General features: G+C 40.8%; 1 protein-coding gene and 2 pseudogenes across 5 annotated transcripts in view; 2 read left to right on the forward strand and 1 right to left on the reverse strand.

Annotated features, from left to right (window-relative positions):
• Nucleotides 1-19,979, forward strand: part of XPO5 (exportin 5) — a 51,765-nt gene that overhangs the window by 12,883 nt on the left and 18,903 nt on the right. For all 5 annotated transcript variants that reach the window (XR_004968741.1, XM_036316556.1, XM_036316554.1 and 2 more), the window contains 11 exons: nt 646-729; nt 1,314-1,439; nt 2,569-2,659; nt 4,120-4,248; nt 6,475-6,593; nt 10,562-10,717; nt 12,972-13,013; nt 13,323-13,412; nt 14,808-15,007; nt 16,382-16,481; nt 18,215-18,396. Coding sequence is in view for 4 of the 5 variants with exons in the window: in XM_036316556.1 (XP_036172449.1) it covers nt 646-729; nt 1,314-1,439; nt 2,569-2,659; nt 4,120-4,248; nt 6,475-6,593; nt 10,562-10,717; nt 12,972-13,013; nt 13,323-13,412; nt 14,808-15,007; nt 16,382-16,481; nt 18,215-18,396 (1,319 nt within the window). In the remaining variant the exon portion in view is untranslated. The remainder of the gene's footprint in view (nt 1-645; nt 730-1,313; nt 1,440-2,568; nt 2,660-4,119; nt 4,249-6,474; nt 6,594-10,561; nt 10,718-12,971; nt 13,014-13,322; nt 13,413-14,807; nt 15,008-16,381; nt 16,482-18,214; nt 18,397-19,979) is intronic.
• Nucleotides 15,425-15,517, forward strand: LOC118660848 (annotated as a pseudogene).
• On the reverse strand, nt 17,258-17,350 carry LOC118660855 (annotated as a pseudogene).

Consider the following 19,979-nt stretch of genomic DNA (forward strand, 5'->3'; position numbering starts at 1 on the left):
TGGAAATATTTAATACTTGGTCTTATAACTTGAAAGATAGAATACTGGGACAGACATTTATCTTTTATGTTATACCTTTTCCTGGTAGCTTGAATAGTTAGAGGATAGAGCTTCAGATGTAAGACATGTACCATGGAGTGATTATTTAATGGGTCACAGAGATGTGAATAGTTCAGAAATAAATAATATGGATATCTTTCTGTGATTTCTGAAATGAATACTCTTTTGTTTTACTATTTGACTACGGAGTATGTTTGTTTTTTTATTTATTTTAGAGAGAGATCAAGGTGACATCGATTGGTTGCCTCCCATATGCATCCTGACCAGAGATCAAACCCACAATCTGGGTATGTGCCCTGACCGGGAACCAAACCCGCCATCTTTCAGTGTATGGGATGATACTCCAAGCAATTGAGCCACACCTGTCATGGGCAGATGAGTTTTAATGATTATGATTAAGGAAGTAAAGCGGCTTTCCTGTTTTTTAGCCCTTGAAATGAGGTCTTTCTTAGACCACAAGCAAGTATACAGTCATTTCAAAACTGAAATTTTGGAGGATTTAACTTATCTGTATTTGTTATTCCACTCTTCCCACTCCCCTCCCCTAATCAACATCATTAATGTAATGGACTTTTTGTCCTACAGGGTGTGGATTCTAATGTAGAAACACCAGCAAACTTTGGAAAATACCTGGAATCTTTTCTTGCTTTCACAACGCATCCAAGTCAGGTAAGCATTATGCAGGTAACTTTTTGAAATTTGAGTTAGGTAAGCCAAAACAAAGCACTATGGCCTAAAGTAATCAGCAGCTCATATATAAAACATAACTCGTACGGCCTTAGAAAATAACTACAGTATCATTAAGAGACTTGCTGCATCTTCTTCTTGAACCAGCATTAAACCATCAAGGTCAGCAGCTTTCCCCCCAGCTAACATTATTTTGATAATGCTCAGTCAGATGTGAGGTATATCCCAGGCAATTTACTACTAAAGATATTTTAATACAAATTAATTGCATCCAACTCAAGATTTTTCTTGTAATACTACCTGGCATTCCTATAACCTTTCTTGCATAACGAGAAAGGGGTAGATTCCGGTTAACACTCTAGGAATTTCACCTAACCCACAGTCTTATTAATGTGCGGCTCATAATGAGTGGTCATTACTGATGTACTACAGTACGGGCAGTTCAAAGTTTTATAGAGGTTTCTTCTCATGAGAAAATATAGTTGATAATTACTGAGCTAAGTAATAATCTTGGTTATATAAAATCCAAATCCTTAAACAGGTTTACTTTTTTCTCCCCCCTTTAGTTTCTACGCTCTTCAACTCAAATGACTTGGGGAGCCCTCTTTCGGCATGAGATCCTGTCCCGTGACCCTTTGCTATTAGCAATGATACCAAAATATCTTCGTGCTTCTATGACAAACGTGGTCAAGGTATGCAGTGGAAATCTGAACAGGTGGAATATAGATAAGTACACATAATGTGGCTTAGATTGGCACCATTGACAATGCTGCCTTGGTTACTGTGATCCCTTCCTTGGGCATATTCTCTTATTCCACAAGAAGAAAGCAGTCCATACTGGTTATAATATCTACTGTTTCTATCTTGGAGCACTTATATACCAATATTGGGCTAGATGCTAGATGAAAGAAGCGATAGGGCGAGAGCAGTGGCCATGACCATACAATGAGATAATTGCTTTTCAGAGGTTAAAAGCAGGAAGGAGGGTCGAGCGAAGAAGGCTCCAATAAGAAGTACTGATATGAAGGTCAAATGAGAGGAAGATGAGTCAAAAGAGAGGGAGAGTGAAAGCAGACTGCTCACTATGTCAGTAGAGTTGCTTATGAATTCCCTGAGATCTGCTGAGGACTCTTACTAGTACAGATGCTTCATCTTGGTTTGTAAAATTAGAGAATGGGACCCATTCAGGAGTCCCTTTATTTCTTCAAGGAATTCACCTAGCACGTACCAATGTGTCCTAATTGTTTGCCATAGTCTTTATTCCTTTTTTGAATGAAACATAAGAAAAAGTTCCATGCTTATTCCCAGGGTCCAGCATTTAAGTAGCAGATAGTTTTCAGTTCTTTTTTACTTACTTCATGCTGTGTTAGCCCTCTGTCATGAGGCATTTTTATACTCAGACCCTTAATAAATTCCATAATTTAATTCTCTTTGAGGAACCTGAAAGAAAGTATCAAGTAGAAGTCCTCTTTTCTGCCACTCTTAGGATTATTGGAACTGGGACCAAATTGTTGATGTGAGATAGACCAGAAGCAGTTATTTATTTTTTCATGAACAACAGGCATTTATTTCTCACAGTTCTAGAGGCTACAAGTCCATGATCAAGGGTCCAACAGACTCAGTTCTGATGAAAACCCACTTCCTGGTTCATAGTGGCCATCTTCTCACTGTGTCCTCACATGGTGGAAGGACCATACCTAGTTATTTATCATAAAATATCTCATGTAAACCCTAACTCTTCTTAATGCTTGAATTCCGGGAGTTCAAGACTCTTGATAGGTCCATTTTCATCTCTTATACCAACTATCTTTCTCTTTCCAGATGGGCTTTCCTTCTAAAACAGATAGCCCCAGCTGTGAATACTCTCGATTTGATTTTGATAGCGATGAGGACTTCAATGCTTTCTTCAACTGTAAGTGACCTGGAATGTCTCCCAGTCGTCTCAGAATGGCATCTAGTGTTGTGAATCATGGTGCATGACCCTTGGGGTTCTGTATTAAAGAGCCCTAAATTTGAACAGCTGCCTGTTTAGTCTCACATTTCAGAGGGTGCTGGGATTGCACTGATTTCAAGCCTAGGTGCATGCACACACACTACCTTTGGAGGTTGATTTTTTTAAAATATATTTTTATTTATTTCAGAAAGGAAGGGCGAGGGAGAGAGAGATAGAAACATCAATAATAGAGAATCATCGGTCGGCTACCTCCTGCACGCCCCCTACTGTTGATTGAGCCTGCAACCCAGGCATATGTCCTTGACCGGAATTGATCCCGGGGCCCTTCAGTCTGCAGGCTGATGCTCTACCCACTGGGCCAAGCTGGCTTTATTGAGATGTAATTCATTTACCATACAATTCACCCACTTGTAGTATACAATTTAATGGTTTTTAGTATTTTCAGAGTTGTGCATCCATCACCACAATAAATTTTGGACAGTTTTATGACCCCAAGAAACTCCGTACCCATTAGCAGTCAGCTCCCAATCCCCTTTTTTCCTAGCCTTGGGAAACCACTAATTCACTTTCTATATTCTGAACATTTCATATAAATGGAATTACACAATACTAGAGGCCCGATGCACGCTTTTATTATTATAGATGTGATCTTTTGAAACTGCTTTCTTTCACTTAGCCTAATGTTTTTAATATTCATTTATGGTATAGCATGTATTGGCACTTCATTACTTTGTATTGCCAATATTTTATTTTATGAATATATACATTTTACTCATTCATTCATAAATTGATGGAAATTTGAGCTGTTTCCACTTTTTGGCTATTTAGAATAATCTATAATAATAAAAGCATAATATGCTAATGAGATCGAACAGCCGAACAATCTTCTGGACATCCTTTCAGACGACCTTCCGGATGAAGCCAGGGCTACGAGGGCCGAGCCCCTTGTACGAATTTCATGAATTTCATCGGGCCTCTAGTCTGCTATAACACTAGTGTACAAGTTTTTTAGTGTACATATGTTTTTATTTCTCTTGGGTGTATGCCTAGGAAGGGAATTACTGGATCATGTGGTAATTTCATGTTTAATGTTTTGAGGAACTGCCAGGCTGTTTTCCACAGCAGTCTCCATTTTATATCTGTACCAACCTCATCTTTTCATTCCAACAGAAATGGGAGACCATTTTTTGTTTGCCATTTACGGGATCTAACTGATAGGGTACCTTCCAGAGATAATTTGTTTTTTAAAATGTCTGGATTTGTTAACAAAGCTTCATTGAACATTTGTTACATTCAAAGCACAAGTCTGCAAAACAAGAGTCTCTTCCAACATTTTCCCCCTGGAATGGATAAATGAATGAACATTAACTAAGTACCTATTATATACCAGTTATCGACTCATGTCTTTCTCTTGGCAGCCTCCCGGGCCCAACAAGGAGAGGTAATGAGGTTAGCATGTCGTTTGGATCCCAAGACTAGCTTCCAGATGGCTGGAGAATGGCTAAAGTATCAGCTGTCAACTTCTGTTGATACTGGATCCATAAACTGTAAGTTGTTTTTTTCCTAATCCTCACTTAAGGACATGCTTATTCATTTTAGAGAGAGAAACATTGATGTGAGAGAGAAACATCCATCAGTTGCCTTCCCGTAGGTGCCCAGATCAGAGATCAAACCCACAGTGTAGGTATGTGCCCTGATGGGAATCAAACCCGCAACCTTTCGGTACATGGGACAATGCTTCAACCAACTGAGCCATATGGGTTAGGTTGAACTGTAATTTAAATTTTAATATCTTAACATTAGTGAAATATTGTATCAAAGCTATCCATAGAAAATAAACCTTCTGAGTCACACTTCAAAACAATATGCTAATAGTATTCAAAAATAGCTTTGCTCACTGCCCAGTTCCATCCTAGGGAGTGAGACTCCATTTGCACACTGAGAAAGCAAATAACACTACATTTTTAATCTGTTTAAATTAGATAAAGCCACGTTCAGTTTTGCCTTTGTTTTTCCTTTTTCACAGAATCAACTAATTGTTTATTGTTGATATTTTTCCTTTACTTCAGGTACTGTCTTAAATTGCATGTCTAGACCTAACTTTTTAAAGCTTTTCAACCAAGCTTTGCATAGCACCACTCCTAAACTCAGAAAGAATGTGCTGTTATTCAGACATAAGAGGAGCAGTACAGGGACTTCCCACTCAGCCACCTCAAAACCTCTGGGAAATGCCACTTTATATAAAATCAAAATCACCCCCCTCTACCCAAATGCATAAGCAAGGTAATTTCTTTGTTCTCTAAATCTTCTGTCTTGTCATTAGTGCATAGGCAACAGGGTTAATAAAGCAGGAAAGGGCCGTAAATAACTGCTTTAGAAAGGTCCATGGTAATCATCAATTACCATGTACATTAGTTACCTGACAATGGGATTTAGCATTCTGTTTTGCATATTCACAATTGACTCTGAAGGTCCTTGGTATCAGGTAACTCGAATGTTTGCAGAGGCTCAATGTTGCATCAAGATGAAGATAATAAATGGGAGCACTAATGGAAGCAAGGAAAGTGTGTAAATCTTTCTGCCTGTGCCTGCTGTGTGAGTGATGTGGCTTGATGACACTTGTGAACTTGGAGGTGGCACAATTCTCTAGCCATAGCCCTTGCAATTGTTCTGAGGCTACTGCATGTGAAGCAGTATTTTTTTGATCTTATGTCAGCTCTTTGTTGGAAGGATTATTTATGGTCTTAAATATCTTAATTACTTAGATTCCCATGGACAGATTATAAAGAGGGAGGAAGAGAGAACTTAATATTTATCAATTGTCTCTAATTGGTCAAGCACTGTTTTTTTGTATGTTTGTTTGTTTTTGTTTTGTTTTTTAATCCTCACCCTAAGATATTATTCCATTGATTTTTAGAGAGAAGGGAAGACAGAAATATTGATATGAGGGAAACATTGATTGGTTGCCTCCTGCACCTTCCCTGACCAGGGCCCAGGCCAGAGAGAAACCTGCAACCGCGGTACATGCCCTTGACTGGAATTGAACCTGAGACCCATTGGTCTGCAGGCCGAAGCTTTATCCACTGAGCCAAACTGGCTAGGGCTGTTCTTGATGCTTATATCTATACTAGTGACCTGGTGCACAGATTCATGTACATTGAAAGGAAATTAATTAGAAGGTGGCTGTTGGGGCAGAACTGGGCAAGACGGGCTGGACACACCCTGGAGCCAACCTCCATTGGTCCCTCCCCAGCCGGCCTCACGTGGGGCATCTGCAGAGTGAGCAGGATCCCTTCAGCAGGTGGAGTCCCTCAGCCTGGCCTGCAGGGATTGGGCTGAAACCAGCTCTCCATCATCCCCGGGGGTCCTGGAGTGCAAGAGGGCACTCTGCAAAGTTGCTGCGTTGAGTGTCTGCCCCTTGGTGGTCAGTGTGCGTCATACCTGTTGGCTGATCGGCCAGTCAGCCGGTCGCTTGGCCTTTTATATATATAGATTCTTATTCAGTACTCAAAATGGTTTTATAGATAAGGCTCATAGAGCTCAATTTAGACAGCTCATTGTAAGCAGGATAGGGACTCCTTTTCCTTTTTTTTTTTCTTTTTCTAGACTGAGGGGTTAGATTATTCTGTTCCTTCAACTGGGAAATTACCAAGTAGTCTCTGAGGCCTCATTGTCTTTGTGTCTTCTGTGATCCTCCCTAGAGTTGGTGTGTGTGTGTGTGTGTGTGTGTGTGTGTGTGTGTGTGTGTGTTTTAAAACCCTGTTTTCCTATAGCTGGAATTGGAGAAGGCGGCCTCTGCTCCATCTTCTCACCTTCATTTGTGCACTGGGAAGCCATGACCTTTTTTTTGGAAAGTGTGATCAACCAGATGTTTCGAACACTAGATAAAGAAGTAAGTAACTGTTTCCCATGCTGATTGTGTAATAATTTTGATCTTTTTAAAACTGGCAGAGGGATAGGAAAATCTATGGATGTGTATCTCACAGAAGAGGAAACAGATTCAGGAAGGTTAAATAACATTCGAATTCAAGTGGCTAGTATATAGCAGAGCTGACTCAGGTCTCTCTGACTCTAAGCTCTACAATGTTTAGTATTCATTTGAAGGGGATAATATGAGCCTGATACTACAGTGAACCGCAGGTAGGATAACTATTCCAAACCTTAAGCATCTTTTTCAATTTATGGCAGATAGACCAGGATATTCAAGTTTGAGGGTCAGTGTCTCTCTTCTCTGAATAATTTTTTTTAATTTTTATTTATTGATTTGAGAGGGAGAGAGAGGCATCAGTTTGCTTTTCCACTTATTTATGCATTCATTGGTTGCTTCTTGTATGTGCCCTGACTGGGGATAGAACCCAAACCTTGGAATACTGGGACGATGTTCTAATCAACTGAGCTACCTAGCCAGGGCCAGATCTTGTTTTTTTATACTTCATATCACCTATCACTCTTATAACATTACCTTATTAGATTAAAATGATTTGATCACTCATTTGGCAGTAATTATATTTTAGTGTATTCCAGGTTAGTTATAGAAAGAATCTTGAAGAAAGGGGGATATAGCGTGTGTGTTTTTGTGGTTTTTTTAGTGTGTGTGGTTTTTGTTTTTGTTTTTTTTACAAGTGGCATATTAACAAATTAGATCTTAGGGTCATCTGTTTTTATATGGATTCACTTCAGTTTGAAATGATGGCATTCTGAGTTTGTTCTAAAATATAGATGGGAACCCTACTTGGGTCCTATATTTTTCACTATGTTAGTCCTTTTTCAAGTTTAGATGGGACCTATGTATTAGTAAGTGTGGCAAGTCAAGAAAGCCCTTTATTAAATCAAGGGAAATGGCCCTGCTGTTTTCTTTCCTGGCATTTTAAAAAATATATATTTTTATTGATTTCAAAGAAGAAGGGAGAGGGAGGGAGAGATAGAAACATCAAGGATGAGGGAGAATCATTGATCAGCTGCCTCTTGCACGCCCCCTACTGGGGATCAAGCCTGCAACCTACTCGTGTGCCCTTGACCAGAATCGAACCTGGGACCCTTCAGTCCACAGGCCAACACTTTATCCACTGAGCCAAGCTGGCTAGGGCTCCTAGCATTTAAGTTAGGCACCTTGAAATGGATCCAGATGTATGGGTATGATCCTGCTTGAAGTCAGGGTTTGTCAAGTATTTGTTTTAAGATGTATGAAAGGACTGGCAGTATTGGGGGAGAGGGGAGCACCTGGTTGGTTGTATGTTGGATTTTATAGTAAGTCCTTGAATATGCTGGTATTTGGTCAAAATACCAAATACTAGTTGGTTAAAAAGTACAAAAAAAGGTTTGGAATGTATATACAAGAAGGATATGGGCTAGGTAATAATTAGAAATTCGGTAGGATTCATAACCAGGGGTGGGGAGAAAAACAAATGGCACTGAATTCTTTTTTCCTCAGGAGAATCCTAGGTGATAGCATTTAGGTTTATTAATGACAAAGTAAACCTGAGTCTAAGACCAAAATCAAATGGGTAAGAATAAGCATTCCTAATCAAGAGAGATGAGTGTTTGAAAATATTAAACTATTCACCTACTTGTTACTGAAGCTATGATACATTGTATGTCCCAGGAGCATGCCAGTCCCAGACCTCAGCTTGTTACATCCCCACTCACTGCTGTCAGTTTCAGACTTGGCAGAGTATTAGCTAATCTAGTGATTTTGCTCTGTTTCTGCCCTCACTCCCCCTCTCACCCTGGGTCAGTCGGAGCAGATCAGCTTTTATCATGTGAAAGATTTTGTCCAAGAGCTTCTTTGAAAAACTGTTCATCTTGTCCAGTGGCATTAGCTGGGCTTGTATTCCCAGTAGTATGGATTCAAGTGCATTGGGCAGAGCCTTTTAGCGGCTTTCACAGTGGATTAATGTAAGGAAGAGCTTTGGAGGGGGGAAAATCACATTTGGAAGATGAGGATTGGTTTGCCTCAGATAATAAAATATAAAGCTGCAGTAATTTATTTTATTTATTTATGTTTTAATGCTACAGTGTTTTAAAGCAGTGTAGAACTGGCATTAGACACAGCTCATTTGAGCAAAGTGGCCCAGAAACAACCTGGAGTATATACAAGAAATGAGAGGAATTGGTCATTTAATAATTAGCATTAGGCGCTGGTGGGTTTGGCTCAGTGGTTAGAGCGTCGGCCCACCAATTGAAGGATCATGGATTCGATTTCCAGCCATGGGCATGCACTTTGGTTACAGGGTTCCATCCCCAGTCCCAGTCGGGGTGCGAGTGGAAGGTAGCCAATCCATGTGTGTCTCTCACATCGATGTTTCTCTTCCCTTTCTTCCCCCCCACTTCCACTCTCTCTAAAAATCACTGGAAAAAAATCTTCAGGTGAGGATTAACAACAACAGTAACAATAGTAATTAGCATTAGGGAAAATTAACTGTTTAGGGAAAGGTCCCTGAAAGTTCAAAAACAATGAAAGTAATAAAACAATTGATGGTTTTAACTGCATATGTTTTTTAACTTACAAAATAAACTTTTAAAAGGCAAACTTGGAATAGTACCTGCAATGAATATGGATGGGATTGATATCCTTACTCTAAGAAGCTTATCTCTCTTAAACATCACTAATAGAATATAACTGATATCACTTGAGAATAATTTGGCAATATACTGTATAGAATAGATTGTAATAGAGCAGTGAAAATCAATTAGGCTTATATGATGAATAAGGATGATTCTCATAAACATAATGTTGACCCAAAACAGCAGGCCACAAAAGTGAATATATTTGAGGTAAAAGTATACAAAAATGAAGGAATCCATGAATTTATGAACACCAAATTCAGGATGGTGGCCACCTTATGGCTGGAAAGGAGGTTATGTGCACAGAGCAACCATAATATCAGTAACTTCTCTAAGTAGTTGTATGAAGGGTCATTAAAGTGTTAGACCATTTTTAAAGGTCTGGAATATTTAACAATAAGCTTTTTGTATAAGTTGATAAAAACACTAGAATCCAATGGAGAAATAGATAAAAGATATCAGATAATATACAGAGGAGAAACTAAAGTAGTTAATAAATACAGAAAAAATCAACCTCAGTAGTAATTGAAAAAATGCAAATTAAATAAACTTTTATTTTTCCTAACTAAAGTTTTAGGGAACAAATTCATTGTTGCTGAGAACATGGTAAGAAGGGCACATTAATGGATCAAGAATCAATTGATAAAACCTGTAAAGAAGGAAAGCAGCTTGACTTATATGTATTCATAACTTTTGACCCAATGATTCCAGCCACCCCCAAAAGTCTCTTATTCAAGAGAAATAATTGATAATGTAACCAACATTTTTTTGCAAAGATATATATTAGCATTATATACAATGGTAAAGAACTAGAAATATTCTAAATTTCTAATAGTAGGAGATGCTATATCTTTAAGATAGTACATGGTGGCATATATGACTTTTTTTTTTTTAATCCTTACCTGAGGATATTATTCCACTGATTTTTAGAGAGAGTGGAAGAGAGAGGGAAGACAGAGAGAAGCATTGATGTGAGAGAAACATATTGGTTGGTTGCCTTTTGCATGCACCCTGACCAAGGTCCAGGCCAGGGAGGAGCCTGCAATTGAGGTACATGCCCTTGACTGGAATCGAACCCAGGACCCTTTGGTCCACAGGCCAACGCTCTCTGTCCACTGAGCCAAACCGGCTAGAGCTGAAAAATTTTAATACCATGGAGTGATGCTTTGAATTTTAAGGATTAGAAAGAAGTATACCAAACCATATGTGGCAACTGTCTTATGTATTTATAAACTAGAGTCCGAAGGAAAAGTGGTTATCAGCTGTGTCAATCTCCTTTTCATGTCTGTATTACAGGAAATCCCTGTTCATGATGGAATAGAGCTATTGCAGATAGTCCTCAACTTTGACACTAAGGACCCTCTCATTCTGTCTTGTGTCCTCACTGATGTCTCAGCACTCTTTCCATTTGTCACCTACAGACCAGAATTCCTGCCCCAGGTCTTCTCTAAGGTAAACTCCATCTGCTTTGTAAACTTTATTTTGGCATTTCTAAGCTAATGTATGTAATTGTTTTTGAAAGTGTGTGAGACAAGTTAATAAACAGACAGCCGTTTATTCGTTTACCAGATATTTACTCAGTACTTATTGTGGATCAGAAACCCTGCTAGTAGGAAAGCCTGTCCTTTAAGAGCGCTCTGCTTGGGAGGAAACGCATATAAACAGATGTGCCTATTTGGCATTGCAATTATAGACATGTACACTGAGAAATGGAAAGAGTAGCTAGAGCAGTGGTTCTCGACCTTCCTAATGCCACGACCCTTTAATACAGTTCCTCATGTGGTGGTGACCCCCAACCATAAAATTATTTTCGTTGCTACTTCATAACTGTAATTTTGCTACTGTTATGAATCGTCATGTAAATATCTGATATGCAGGATGTATTTTCATTGTTACAAATTGAACATAATTAAAGCATAGTGATTAATCACAAGAATAATATGTAATTATAGATGTGTTTTCTGATGGTCTTAGGCGACCCCTGTGAAAGGGTCGTTTGACCCCCAAAGGGGTCGTGACCCAAAGGTTGAGAACCGCTGACCTAAAGGGAGGGATCAGAACGTGCTTTCAGATTGAGAGGGGATTTGTGAGAGGTCAGTATGGATAGTTTTTGAGTTTCCAGTTTAGGTGACTAGGTGAGTAATGGAGTCCCACCTGAAGGAGAATACTGGATCAGGAGGGAGAGTAGGAGTAAGGAAGAAAAAGGGAGTGAATTCTGTTTTGGAATACTATGTTTGAGGTATGTGTACAATAGCTAGGTGGAGAGACCTCACACTAAATTGGCTATTTGAGGTTAAAGGTCTAGACCAGCCGTGGGCAAACTACGGCCCGCGGGCCGGATCCAGCCCGTTTGAAATGAATAAAACTAAAGAAAAAAAAAGACCGTACCCTTTTATGTAATGATGTTTACTTTGAATTTATATTAGTTCACACAAACACTCCATCCATGCTTTTGTTCCGGCCCTCCCGTCCAGTTTAAAAATCCATTGTGGCCCTCGAGTCAAAAAGTTTGCCCACCCCTGGTCTAGACTCTAGAAAATTACAAGCTAGTATTAAGGCATCGTCATTATAGAAGTGTCAAGAGGAGAAGTGAAGCACTAGGGAAGAGGAGAGGTAGAGTTAGACATGTTCCTCAAGCAAGGAACCCCGGAGATCACCATCATTGGAGGAGAATGGCAAGAATGAGAAGCCCCAAAGGAAGAGAGAGAGAGAGAGAGAGAGAGAGAGAGAGAGAGAGAGAGAGAGCCAGAGAAGTGGAGAAAATGTTATGTGACAAAGGCCAGTAGAACTTTGAAAAGGTGAACTCATTTGTCACAACAGAAATGGAGAACTGGAGAATGTCCATTAAGTTTCTAAGTAGACCATTGTTAGAGTGTTACTGGGTCATAGTGACTAGGGCAGCAGTCAGGTTGCATTGGGTTAAAGAATAAATGGGATCCTGGCCGGTGTGCCTCAGTTGGTTGAACATCATCCCATGCACCAAAAGGTTGTGGGTTTGATTCCCAGTCAGGGCTCATGCCCGGGTTGTGGGCTCAAGCCCTAGTAGGGGGCATGCAGAAGCAACCTGTCGATGTTTTGCTCTCACATCAATGTTGCTCTCTCCCTCCTCCTTTCTCTCTCTTTCAAAATCAGTGAAAAAGTCTTTGAGGTAGAGGGGTGGGGGCGTGAAAAAGTAAATGGCCTCGTGGCTCAGTTGCTTGGAGTCCCGTACACCAAAAGGTTGTAGGTTCGATCCCTGGTTGGGGCACATACTTAAATTGGGGTGTGTACGGGAGGCAACAGGGCCATGTTTCTCTGTCTTCTCTTTCTCCCTTTCTCTCTCTCTCTCTAAAAATGAATTTAAAACAAAAGTTGTCCTCAGGTGAGGGTTAAAAATATAAAGTAAATGGGAAGTTAAGGTGGAGTTAGGGAAGGATGATCACTGAAGTTTTAACAGCGGAGAAGGAAGAGGCATCATTGTAGCTGAGTGTGTGTGATGGCATGGATTGTTCTGAGATTCTTTGTAAAGTGTTTGCTGGTAAGATTGTGAATCTCAAGCCTCTCCTACTTATCTGAGAAAACAAACATCTGAAACTTTGTAATGGCAATTGAAAGCCCTTTCGTTACCGTATTGTAACACTTTTGGGATTTTGTTGGAAACTTTGTAACTACTGTTTAAAAGAACTTAGTTGGTACTGATGAGTGGTCTTTTTCTCCTTCCCCATAGCTATTTTCGTCTGTCACTTTTGAAACTGTCGAAGAAAGTAAGGTAAGACCATTAATTCAATAAATTCTTCTTGGGAGCAAAAGTATGAATACCTAACATTTAGTCTAATAAGAAGGGTTAGGTACAGGCAAGAGATGGTCATGATAAGGTCTTTTGTACTGCAGATACTTTAGGGCAAACAGTAGATATGTGTATTCATGGTGACTATAAATGTGACTCTATTATACTCTCACAGTTGTAAAAAATGATTGAATTTTCCTCTGGAGGGAGGTATTTACATGATAATAAGCGGCATCTGTAAATTATATTATATTGAAAGTGGCTCTGTGTTTGTTGAATATTTCTTCCCAGGCCCCCAGAACCCGGGCAGTGAGGAATGTGAGAAGACATGCTTGTTCCTCCATCATCAAGATATGTCGAGACTACCCTCAGCTCGTGTTGGTAAGCCACTGGATTTGCTAAGTAGTCACTGAGACCTGTTGAGTTCGGTTATATTTTTTTTGTAAATTCAGTTCTATTTATACTCACATAACTAGAAAACAAGGAACTATATCTTTGCTTAGGATAAGCATTTTTTAATTTTTTACATGTTTTAATTTTTTAATTTTAGATGCCTGGTGCACAAATTTGTGCACAGGTGGGGGCCAGCCCGCCCACCCCAATCAGGGCCGATTGATTGGGGGGGCGGGGTTGGCTGGCCAGCCCTGCCCCCTGGTCGAACTCCCAGTCAAGGGGACAATTTGCATATTAGCCTTTTATTATATAGAATTTTTATTGATTTCAGAGAGGAAGGAAGAGGGGGAGAGAGATTGAAACATCAGTGATGAGAATCATTGATCAGCTGCCTCCTGCACGGCCCCTACTGGGGACCAAGCCTGCAACTCAGGCATGTGCCCTTGACTGGAATCAAACCTGGGACCCTTCAGTCCCCAGATTGATGCTCTATCCACTGAGCCAAACCAGCCAGGGCAGGATAAGCATTCTTGAATAAGTGTCTTGTTCCTCTCCTACTTAGTAGTAGAGTTAAAAATGCAAACTATTCCCTCAAAATAAACAATTTTCCATATGGATGATACCAAGTTTTCCCATCAGTGTACACCTCTTTACTCTGTGATGCTCTTACCTGCTACTGCCAGATGGTAGAAGCCAGATGTGAACCCCTTTCTTTTTTAAAACATATTTTTATTGATTTCAGAGAGGAAGGGAGGAGGAGGGAGAAAAGAAACATCAATGAAGAGAACCATTGACTGGCTGCCTCCTGCACACCCCCTACTGGGGATCAAGCCCAAAACCCAGGCCTGTGCTCTGACCAGGAATCAAATGGTGACCTCTGGTTCATAGGTCAACACAACCACAACCACCACCACACCGGCCGGGTGAACCCAATCTTTTTTTTGGAGGGTTTTAAGAAGAAATGTATTACTATTTCAAATTACAAAATAACCAGAAATTTCTTCTCTGAACACAAAGCAGTGTGTGTGTATGTGTATGTGTGTGTGTCTGTGTGCGTGTTTGTGTGTGTGTAAATAAAACAAGCTGATCTTTGCGAAGATATTGTAAAACTTGATGTAGAAAAAAGACAGATTGTTTTCACAATTGCAGTATGGGAAATTGCAATTACCTCAATATTCAAGACAATCACCTCTGCCTAAATTGCCTTGCTTGTCCAGGCGAAAGAGCATTCTATCCAAATTACTAAGGACAGTCCTATAGGCTTGACCTTCCTGGGGATGCTTTGGTCCTCTTTCCACCTCCTGAGCGACTCACCTCTCCCTGAAAATCAGACCTTCACCACCTCTAGTTTTTTGTTTTGTTTTTCCCCTTTCTGATCTGCAGCCCAATTTTGACATGCTTTATAACCACGTAAAGCAACTCCTCTCCAATGAGCTACTCCTCACACAAATGGAAAAGTGTGCCCTCATGGAAGCCCTGGTTCTCATTAGCAACCAATTCAAGAACTATGAGCGTCAGAAGTTGTTCCTAGAGGAGCTGATGGCACCAGTGGCCAGCATCTGGCTTTCTGAAGACATGCACAGGTAGAGGAGACCCTTTGCCACTGACTGTCACTGCACTCAAGCACCCATTCTATTTTAAGAGCTATGCCCGGTCATGGGGATGTAAAGCACAGCATAGGGACTATAGTCAGTAATATTGTGCCAGTCGGGTACTAGACTTATGGGGGGAGCACTTTGTAATTAATATAAATGTCTAACCACTATGCTGCACACCTGAAAACTAATACAAACTAATATTGAATGTCAGCTGTAATTGACGGGAGAGAGAGAGGGAGCGCTATGTCTGGAGTGGGAGTAAGGATATCGAGATGTAATGACACAGTGATATATGAAGGTCTCTAAAAGCAGCCTGTATTCTAATTGCTAAAAAATATCCCCTTGCTAAATAGAGGTGTAGGGAGGGAAAAGAAATGAGTGAAAATGGATTATATGGACATCTCGCTTTGGCAGCACGTATACTAAAATTGGAACGATACAGAGAAGATTAGCATCGCCTCTGGAAAAGAAAAGAGAGAAAGAAAAGACCATCTTGCCCTGGCCGATGTAGCTTGGTTGGCTGGAGTGTAATCCCATGCACTGAAGGGTCGTGGTTTGATTCTTGGTCAGGGCATCGAACCACAGTGACATCTGATACGTCTGCGTTGCAGCACCAGTACATGTAGAGAAGTGAGAACAGCCAGAAATGAGAACATAGTAGGAGCCGCAGAGCCACACAGAGTGCCCACATAGCATTTTCAAGCTTGTATTTTTTTTTTCTAATAAGAGAAAGTTTACTTAGAAAGTTACAGAGGCAGTAGAAGTGAACCAGCTGGGCTCAGGAAACATGTTACAGAAGCAGGAGAAGGGCCCTTGGAGCTTAAAGAGAAAGGCAAAGGTAATGGGCCTGGAGGGAAAGGGGGCCGGGCAGGGAAAGGGGCAGGCATGAGAGAGCACACGGGGAAAGAAGAGGGGAAGGTACCATCACACTTGTATTCTTAAATATAAATATATTTTAAATATATTTTATTGATTTTTTACAGAGAGGAAGGGAGAGGGATAGAGAGTTAGAAACATTGATGATAGAGAAACATTGACTAGCTGCCTCCTGCACACCCCCTACTGGGGATGTGCCCGCAACCAAGGTACATGCCCTTGACTGGAATCGAACCTGGGACCTTTCAGTCTGCAGGCCAATGCTCTGTCCACTGAGCCAAACCAGTTAGGGCAAACCTGCATTCTTAAACGTGTTGCTAATAACATTTAGAAGTGCGAAGAGAAGTTTAAACCTTCAAGTGAAAGCTGACAATGTGATTAAACTCCTCCCATTATAACAACTGTTCATAGCTTATTAGCTCTGTGGAAGAAACTGTCCTTGCTTAAAGTCATGGTACAGCTTGTCTTCCCCCCATCCTTCAGAGTGCTGTCAGATGTTGATGCATTTATTGCCTATGTGGGTGCAGATCGGAAAAGCTGTGACCCTGGCCTGGAGGATTCCTGTGGCTTAAACCGTGCACGAGTGAGTAAACCTCCTCTAGGAATGGGAAGTTGAATTGACCATGGGTAGGAGTAGGGGTGTTGTCATTTATGTTTTTCCTATATGGGTTAGAAATCTGGGACTATTCACTTTCCTAAGCTGTTTTCTTTTGTCTTGAATTCTTTCTTGTTTTTAAATACATTTTTATTGATTTTTTTGTTGTTAATCCTCACCCAAGGATATTTTTATTTTCTTTTAAAAAAAACAACAACATTTTTATTGATTTCAGAGAGGAAGAGAGAGAGATAGAAACATAATTGTGAGAGAGACACATTGATTGGTTGCCTCCTGCACATGCCTTGACCAGGACCAGGATTGAGCCTAAAACTGAGGTACATGACCTTGACCAGATTCAGACCCTTCAGCACTCTATCCACTGAGCCAAACCAGCCAGGGCTGGTCTGAATTCCTGAGTTAGTTTTCACAGCAGAGCAGATGGTCCTTCCTTCCTTCCTTCCTTCCTTCCTTCCTTCCTTCCTTCCTTCCTTCCTTCCTTCCTTCCTTCCTTCCTGTTTTTAGTCACATATTATTTACTGGCAATACTTTTTTAAAATTTTATTATTATTGATTTTAAAGAGAGAGAAAGGGAGAGAGAGAGAAACAGAAACATCGTTGTAAGAGAGAAACATTGATCTGTCTCCCACACGTGCCCTCACCGGGACTGAACCCACAACCTGGGTATGTGCCTGACCAGGAATCGAACCATGACCCTTCTGTGCATGGATGACGCTCCAATCAACCGCGCTACACCGGCCAGGGCAAGATGGTCTTTTCTTTTTATTTTTTTTTTAGGAGCCATGCTAATCTCTGTATTGTTCCAATTTTAGTATATGTGCTGCTGAAGCGAGCACAAGATGGTCTTTTCTGTTAAGTCATTATTTTGGCTTTAAGGATCTCTAAATAGCTCTGAAGACTGAAGGTATAATGAAGAAGTAGGTCAGCAGGATGAGTCCTTCCTGCCATTGCTCTCTGGCATGTAAAGTCCTAAATGGACTAACTTGCAAACCTGAGATTTTTCAGTTCTTTGCTACTCAAATAAGCATTGTTCTTGGCTCCATTAGGTCAAAAGTTGTATTATTTAACCTGGAAAATTGGTTGAGAGTATTGTGAGTGGGGATTAGGGCAAAAGCTGTCAAGGCTTAAGCTGAAGGGTGCTGGGTCAATTCAACAACAAGATGACATGTTGCCTGTCGAAACACTTTCTTTTGAAGCATGTCCAAGCCACCTTCTCATTGGGGTCCTGCGAGAGGATCTCAGCCTTGGAAGGGAGTTTCTAGAGCCTGCCACTGCACTTGACGATGGCAGTGGAAGGTCTTGACCTGAACAGAAGGGCCCTGGCCTGTTAGCGCAGTGGTTAGAGCGTCAGCCTGTGAACCGAAGCGTCATGGGTTCAATTTCCCAGTCAAGAGCATGTACCGAGGTTGCAGGTTCTCCAGCCCCAGTAGAGGCGTGTGCAGGCAACCAATCAATGTGTCTTTCTCATGTCGATGTTTCTTTCTCTCTTCCTCCTCCTCCCTCTCTTCCACTCTCTCTGGAAATCAATGGAAAAAATATTCTCGGGTAAGAATTAAAAAAGAGAGACAGGGATGGTGGCAGGGGTCTTTTCCTTCTCTCTGGTCTCTGTATCACCTTTGCCATAACCTTGCAAATACCTAATAGCACTTTTGTCTTTTCTTCCCCTTTTATGTTTACCTTTCATTTTTGTTTTTCTGTAGATGAGCTTTTGTGTATATAGCATTCTGGGTGTTGTGAAACGAACTTGCTGGCCCACTGACCTTGAAGAGGCCAAAGCTGGGGGATTTGTAGTGGGTTATTCGCCCACTGGGAATCCAATCTTTCGTAACCCCTGCACAGAACAGATTCTGAAACTTCTTGACAATTTGCTTGCCCTTGTAAGGTGAGTTGGCATAATGTTTTTATGTTTTTTATTTGTTGTTATTTTTTTACCTTAAGAATCTTAAAATGTTAAACCTGTCTTATTTCTTCAGATCGTGGTGGTCGTAAATGAGGCATGAGGACTCACTTCTTTCTAGTGGGGGGGCGGGGTCTTTTTTGTAGTATGTGTGTGTTTATGAGAGAGAGAGAGAGAAACAGGATTTGTGGTTCCACCATTTATGCATTCATTCGTTGATGGTTGTCATGTGCCCTGACCGGGGATTGAACTTGCAACCTTGGTATATTGGGATGATGGCTCTAACCAACTGAGCTACCCAGCCAGCATGGCCTTTTCTAAAAAATATAAATAACATTAGTTTTGCCCTGGCCAGGCGGCTCAGTTTGTTAGAGCATCGTCCTGTACATCAAAAGATTGCAGGTTCCATTCCCAGTCAGGGCACATATCTAGGTTGCAGATTTAGTCCCCAGTTGTACATACAGGAGACTACTGATCCATGTTTCTCTCCCTCTCCTTCCCTCCCTTCCCCTTCCCTTTCTCTCTCTCTCTCTCTCTCTCTCTCTCTCTCTCTCTCTCTCTCTCTCTCTCTTGCATTAATAAAAACATATCCTCAGGTGAGGATAAAAGAAATAATAATAACATTAGCTCACTTGCATTGTCTTACATTCCAAGTGAACACATGATGCTAATCCCAAAATGGCTTTTCTCAATTTCAACCTCCTCTGTGTTGTTCTACTTTTTTATGCCTCATCCATACTTTTAAACTTGCTAAGTTTTATTTGTTCTAAATTTTTGCCACTAAAGAAATTGTTCATTGGGAGCAGGACAGTTGCTTTCTGTAGTGATGCTTCTCTGGGTGGTATTCAAATGAGCTAATCTGAATTTATCAGCAATGACTCTTGATAGCAAATGGACCAAACATCCAGTGGCTGATCATGCCAAAGGAAGGCATGATACATGTTCCACCTCCCTTTCCTAGGTGTTTATTTTTTAAAGCTAGGTCCTTAAACCAGCAGCATCAGCTTGTTTGAAATGCAGGATGGGGTCCCACCCCAGACATATTGAATCAGACTCTGTATTATAACAAGATTCCAAAGTGGTTCTTGTACACATTAAAGATTCAGAGTCGCCCTGGCCGGTGTGGCTCAGTTGGTTGAGTGTCGTCCCATGCACCAGAAGGTTGCTGGTTCAATTCCCGGTCAGGGCGCATGCCTGGGAACTAGCTGTGCAGGAGGCGGTCAGTGTTTTTTTGTTTTTTGTTCTCTCTCTCTCTCTCTCTCTCTCCCTCCCTCCCTCCCTCTCCCCCCCTCCCCCCCCCTTTCCTTTCTCCTCTAAAATATCAATAAAAACCTGATTTTTTAATAAAGGTTCAGAATCACTGTTATGATGACATGAGCTAATCTACTCAAATGGAAGTAGGTCAAGTCTAGGCTTGTTAGCTACTTGATGTATGTTTGATGATTCAGAGATGCTCTCCATAGAGAAAGATAGGCTTTGGATAGAATTCAGTTTTAATTAGCCAAAGCAAAATTCGATGCTTACATCTCAGCACTCCTGAGTTACAGGTTAGGGCTCTGTTACAATGC

Source organism: Myotis myotis, unplaced genomic scaffold (assembly GCF_014108235.1).
Source record: "Myotis myotis isolate mMyoMyo1 unplaced genomic scaffold, mMyoMyo1.p scaffold_m19_p_7, whole genome shotgun sequence".
Lineage (NCBI taxonomy): Eukaryota > Metazoa > Chordata > Mammalia > Chiroptera > Vespertilionidae > Myotis > Myotis myotis.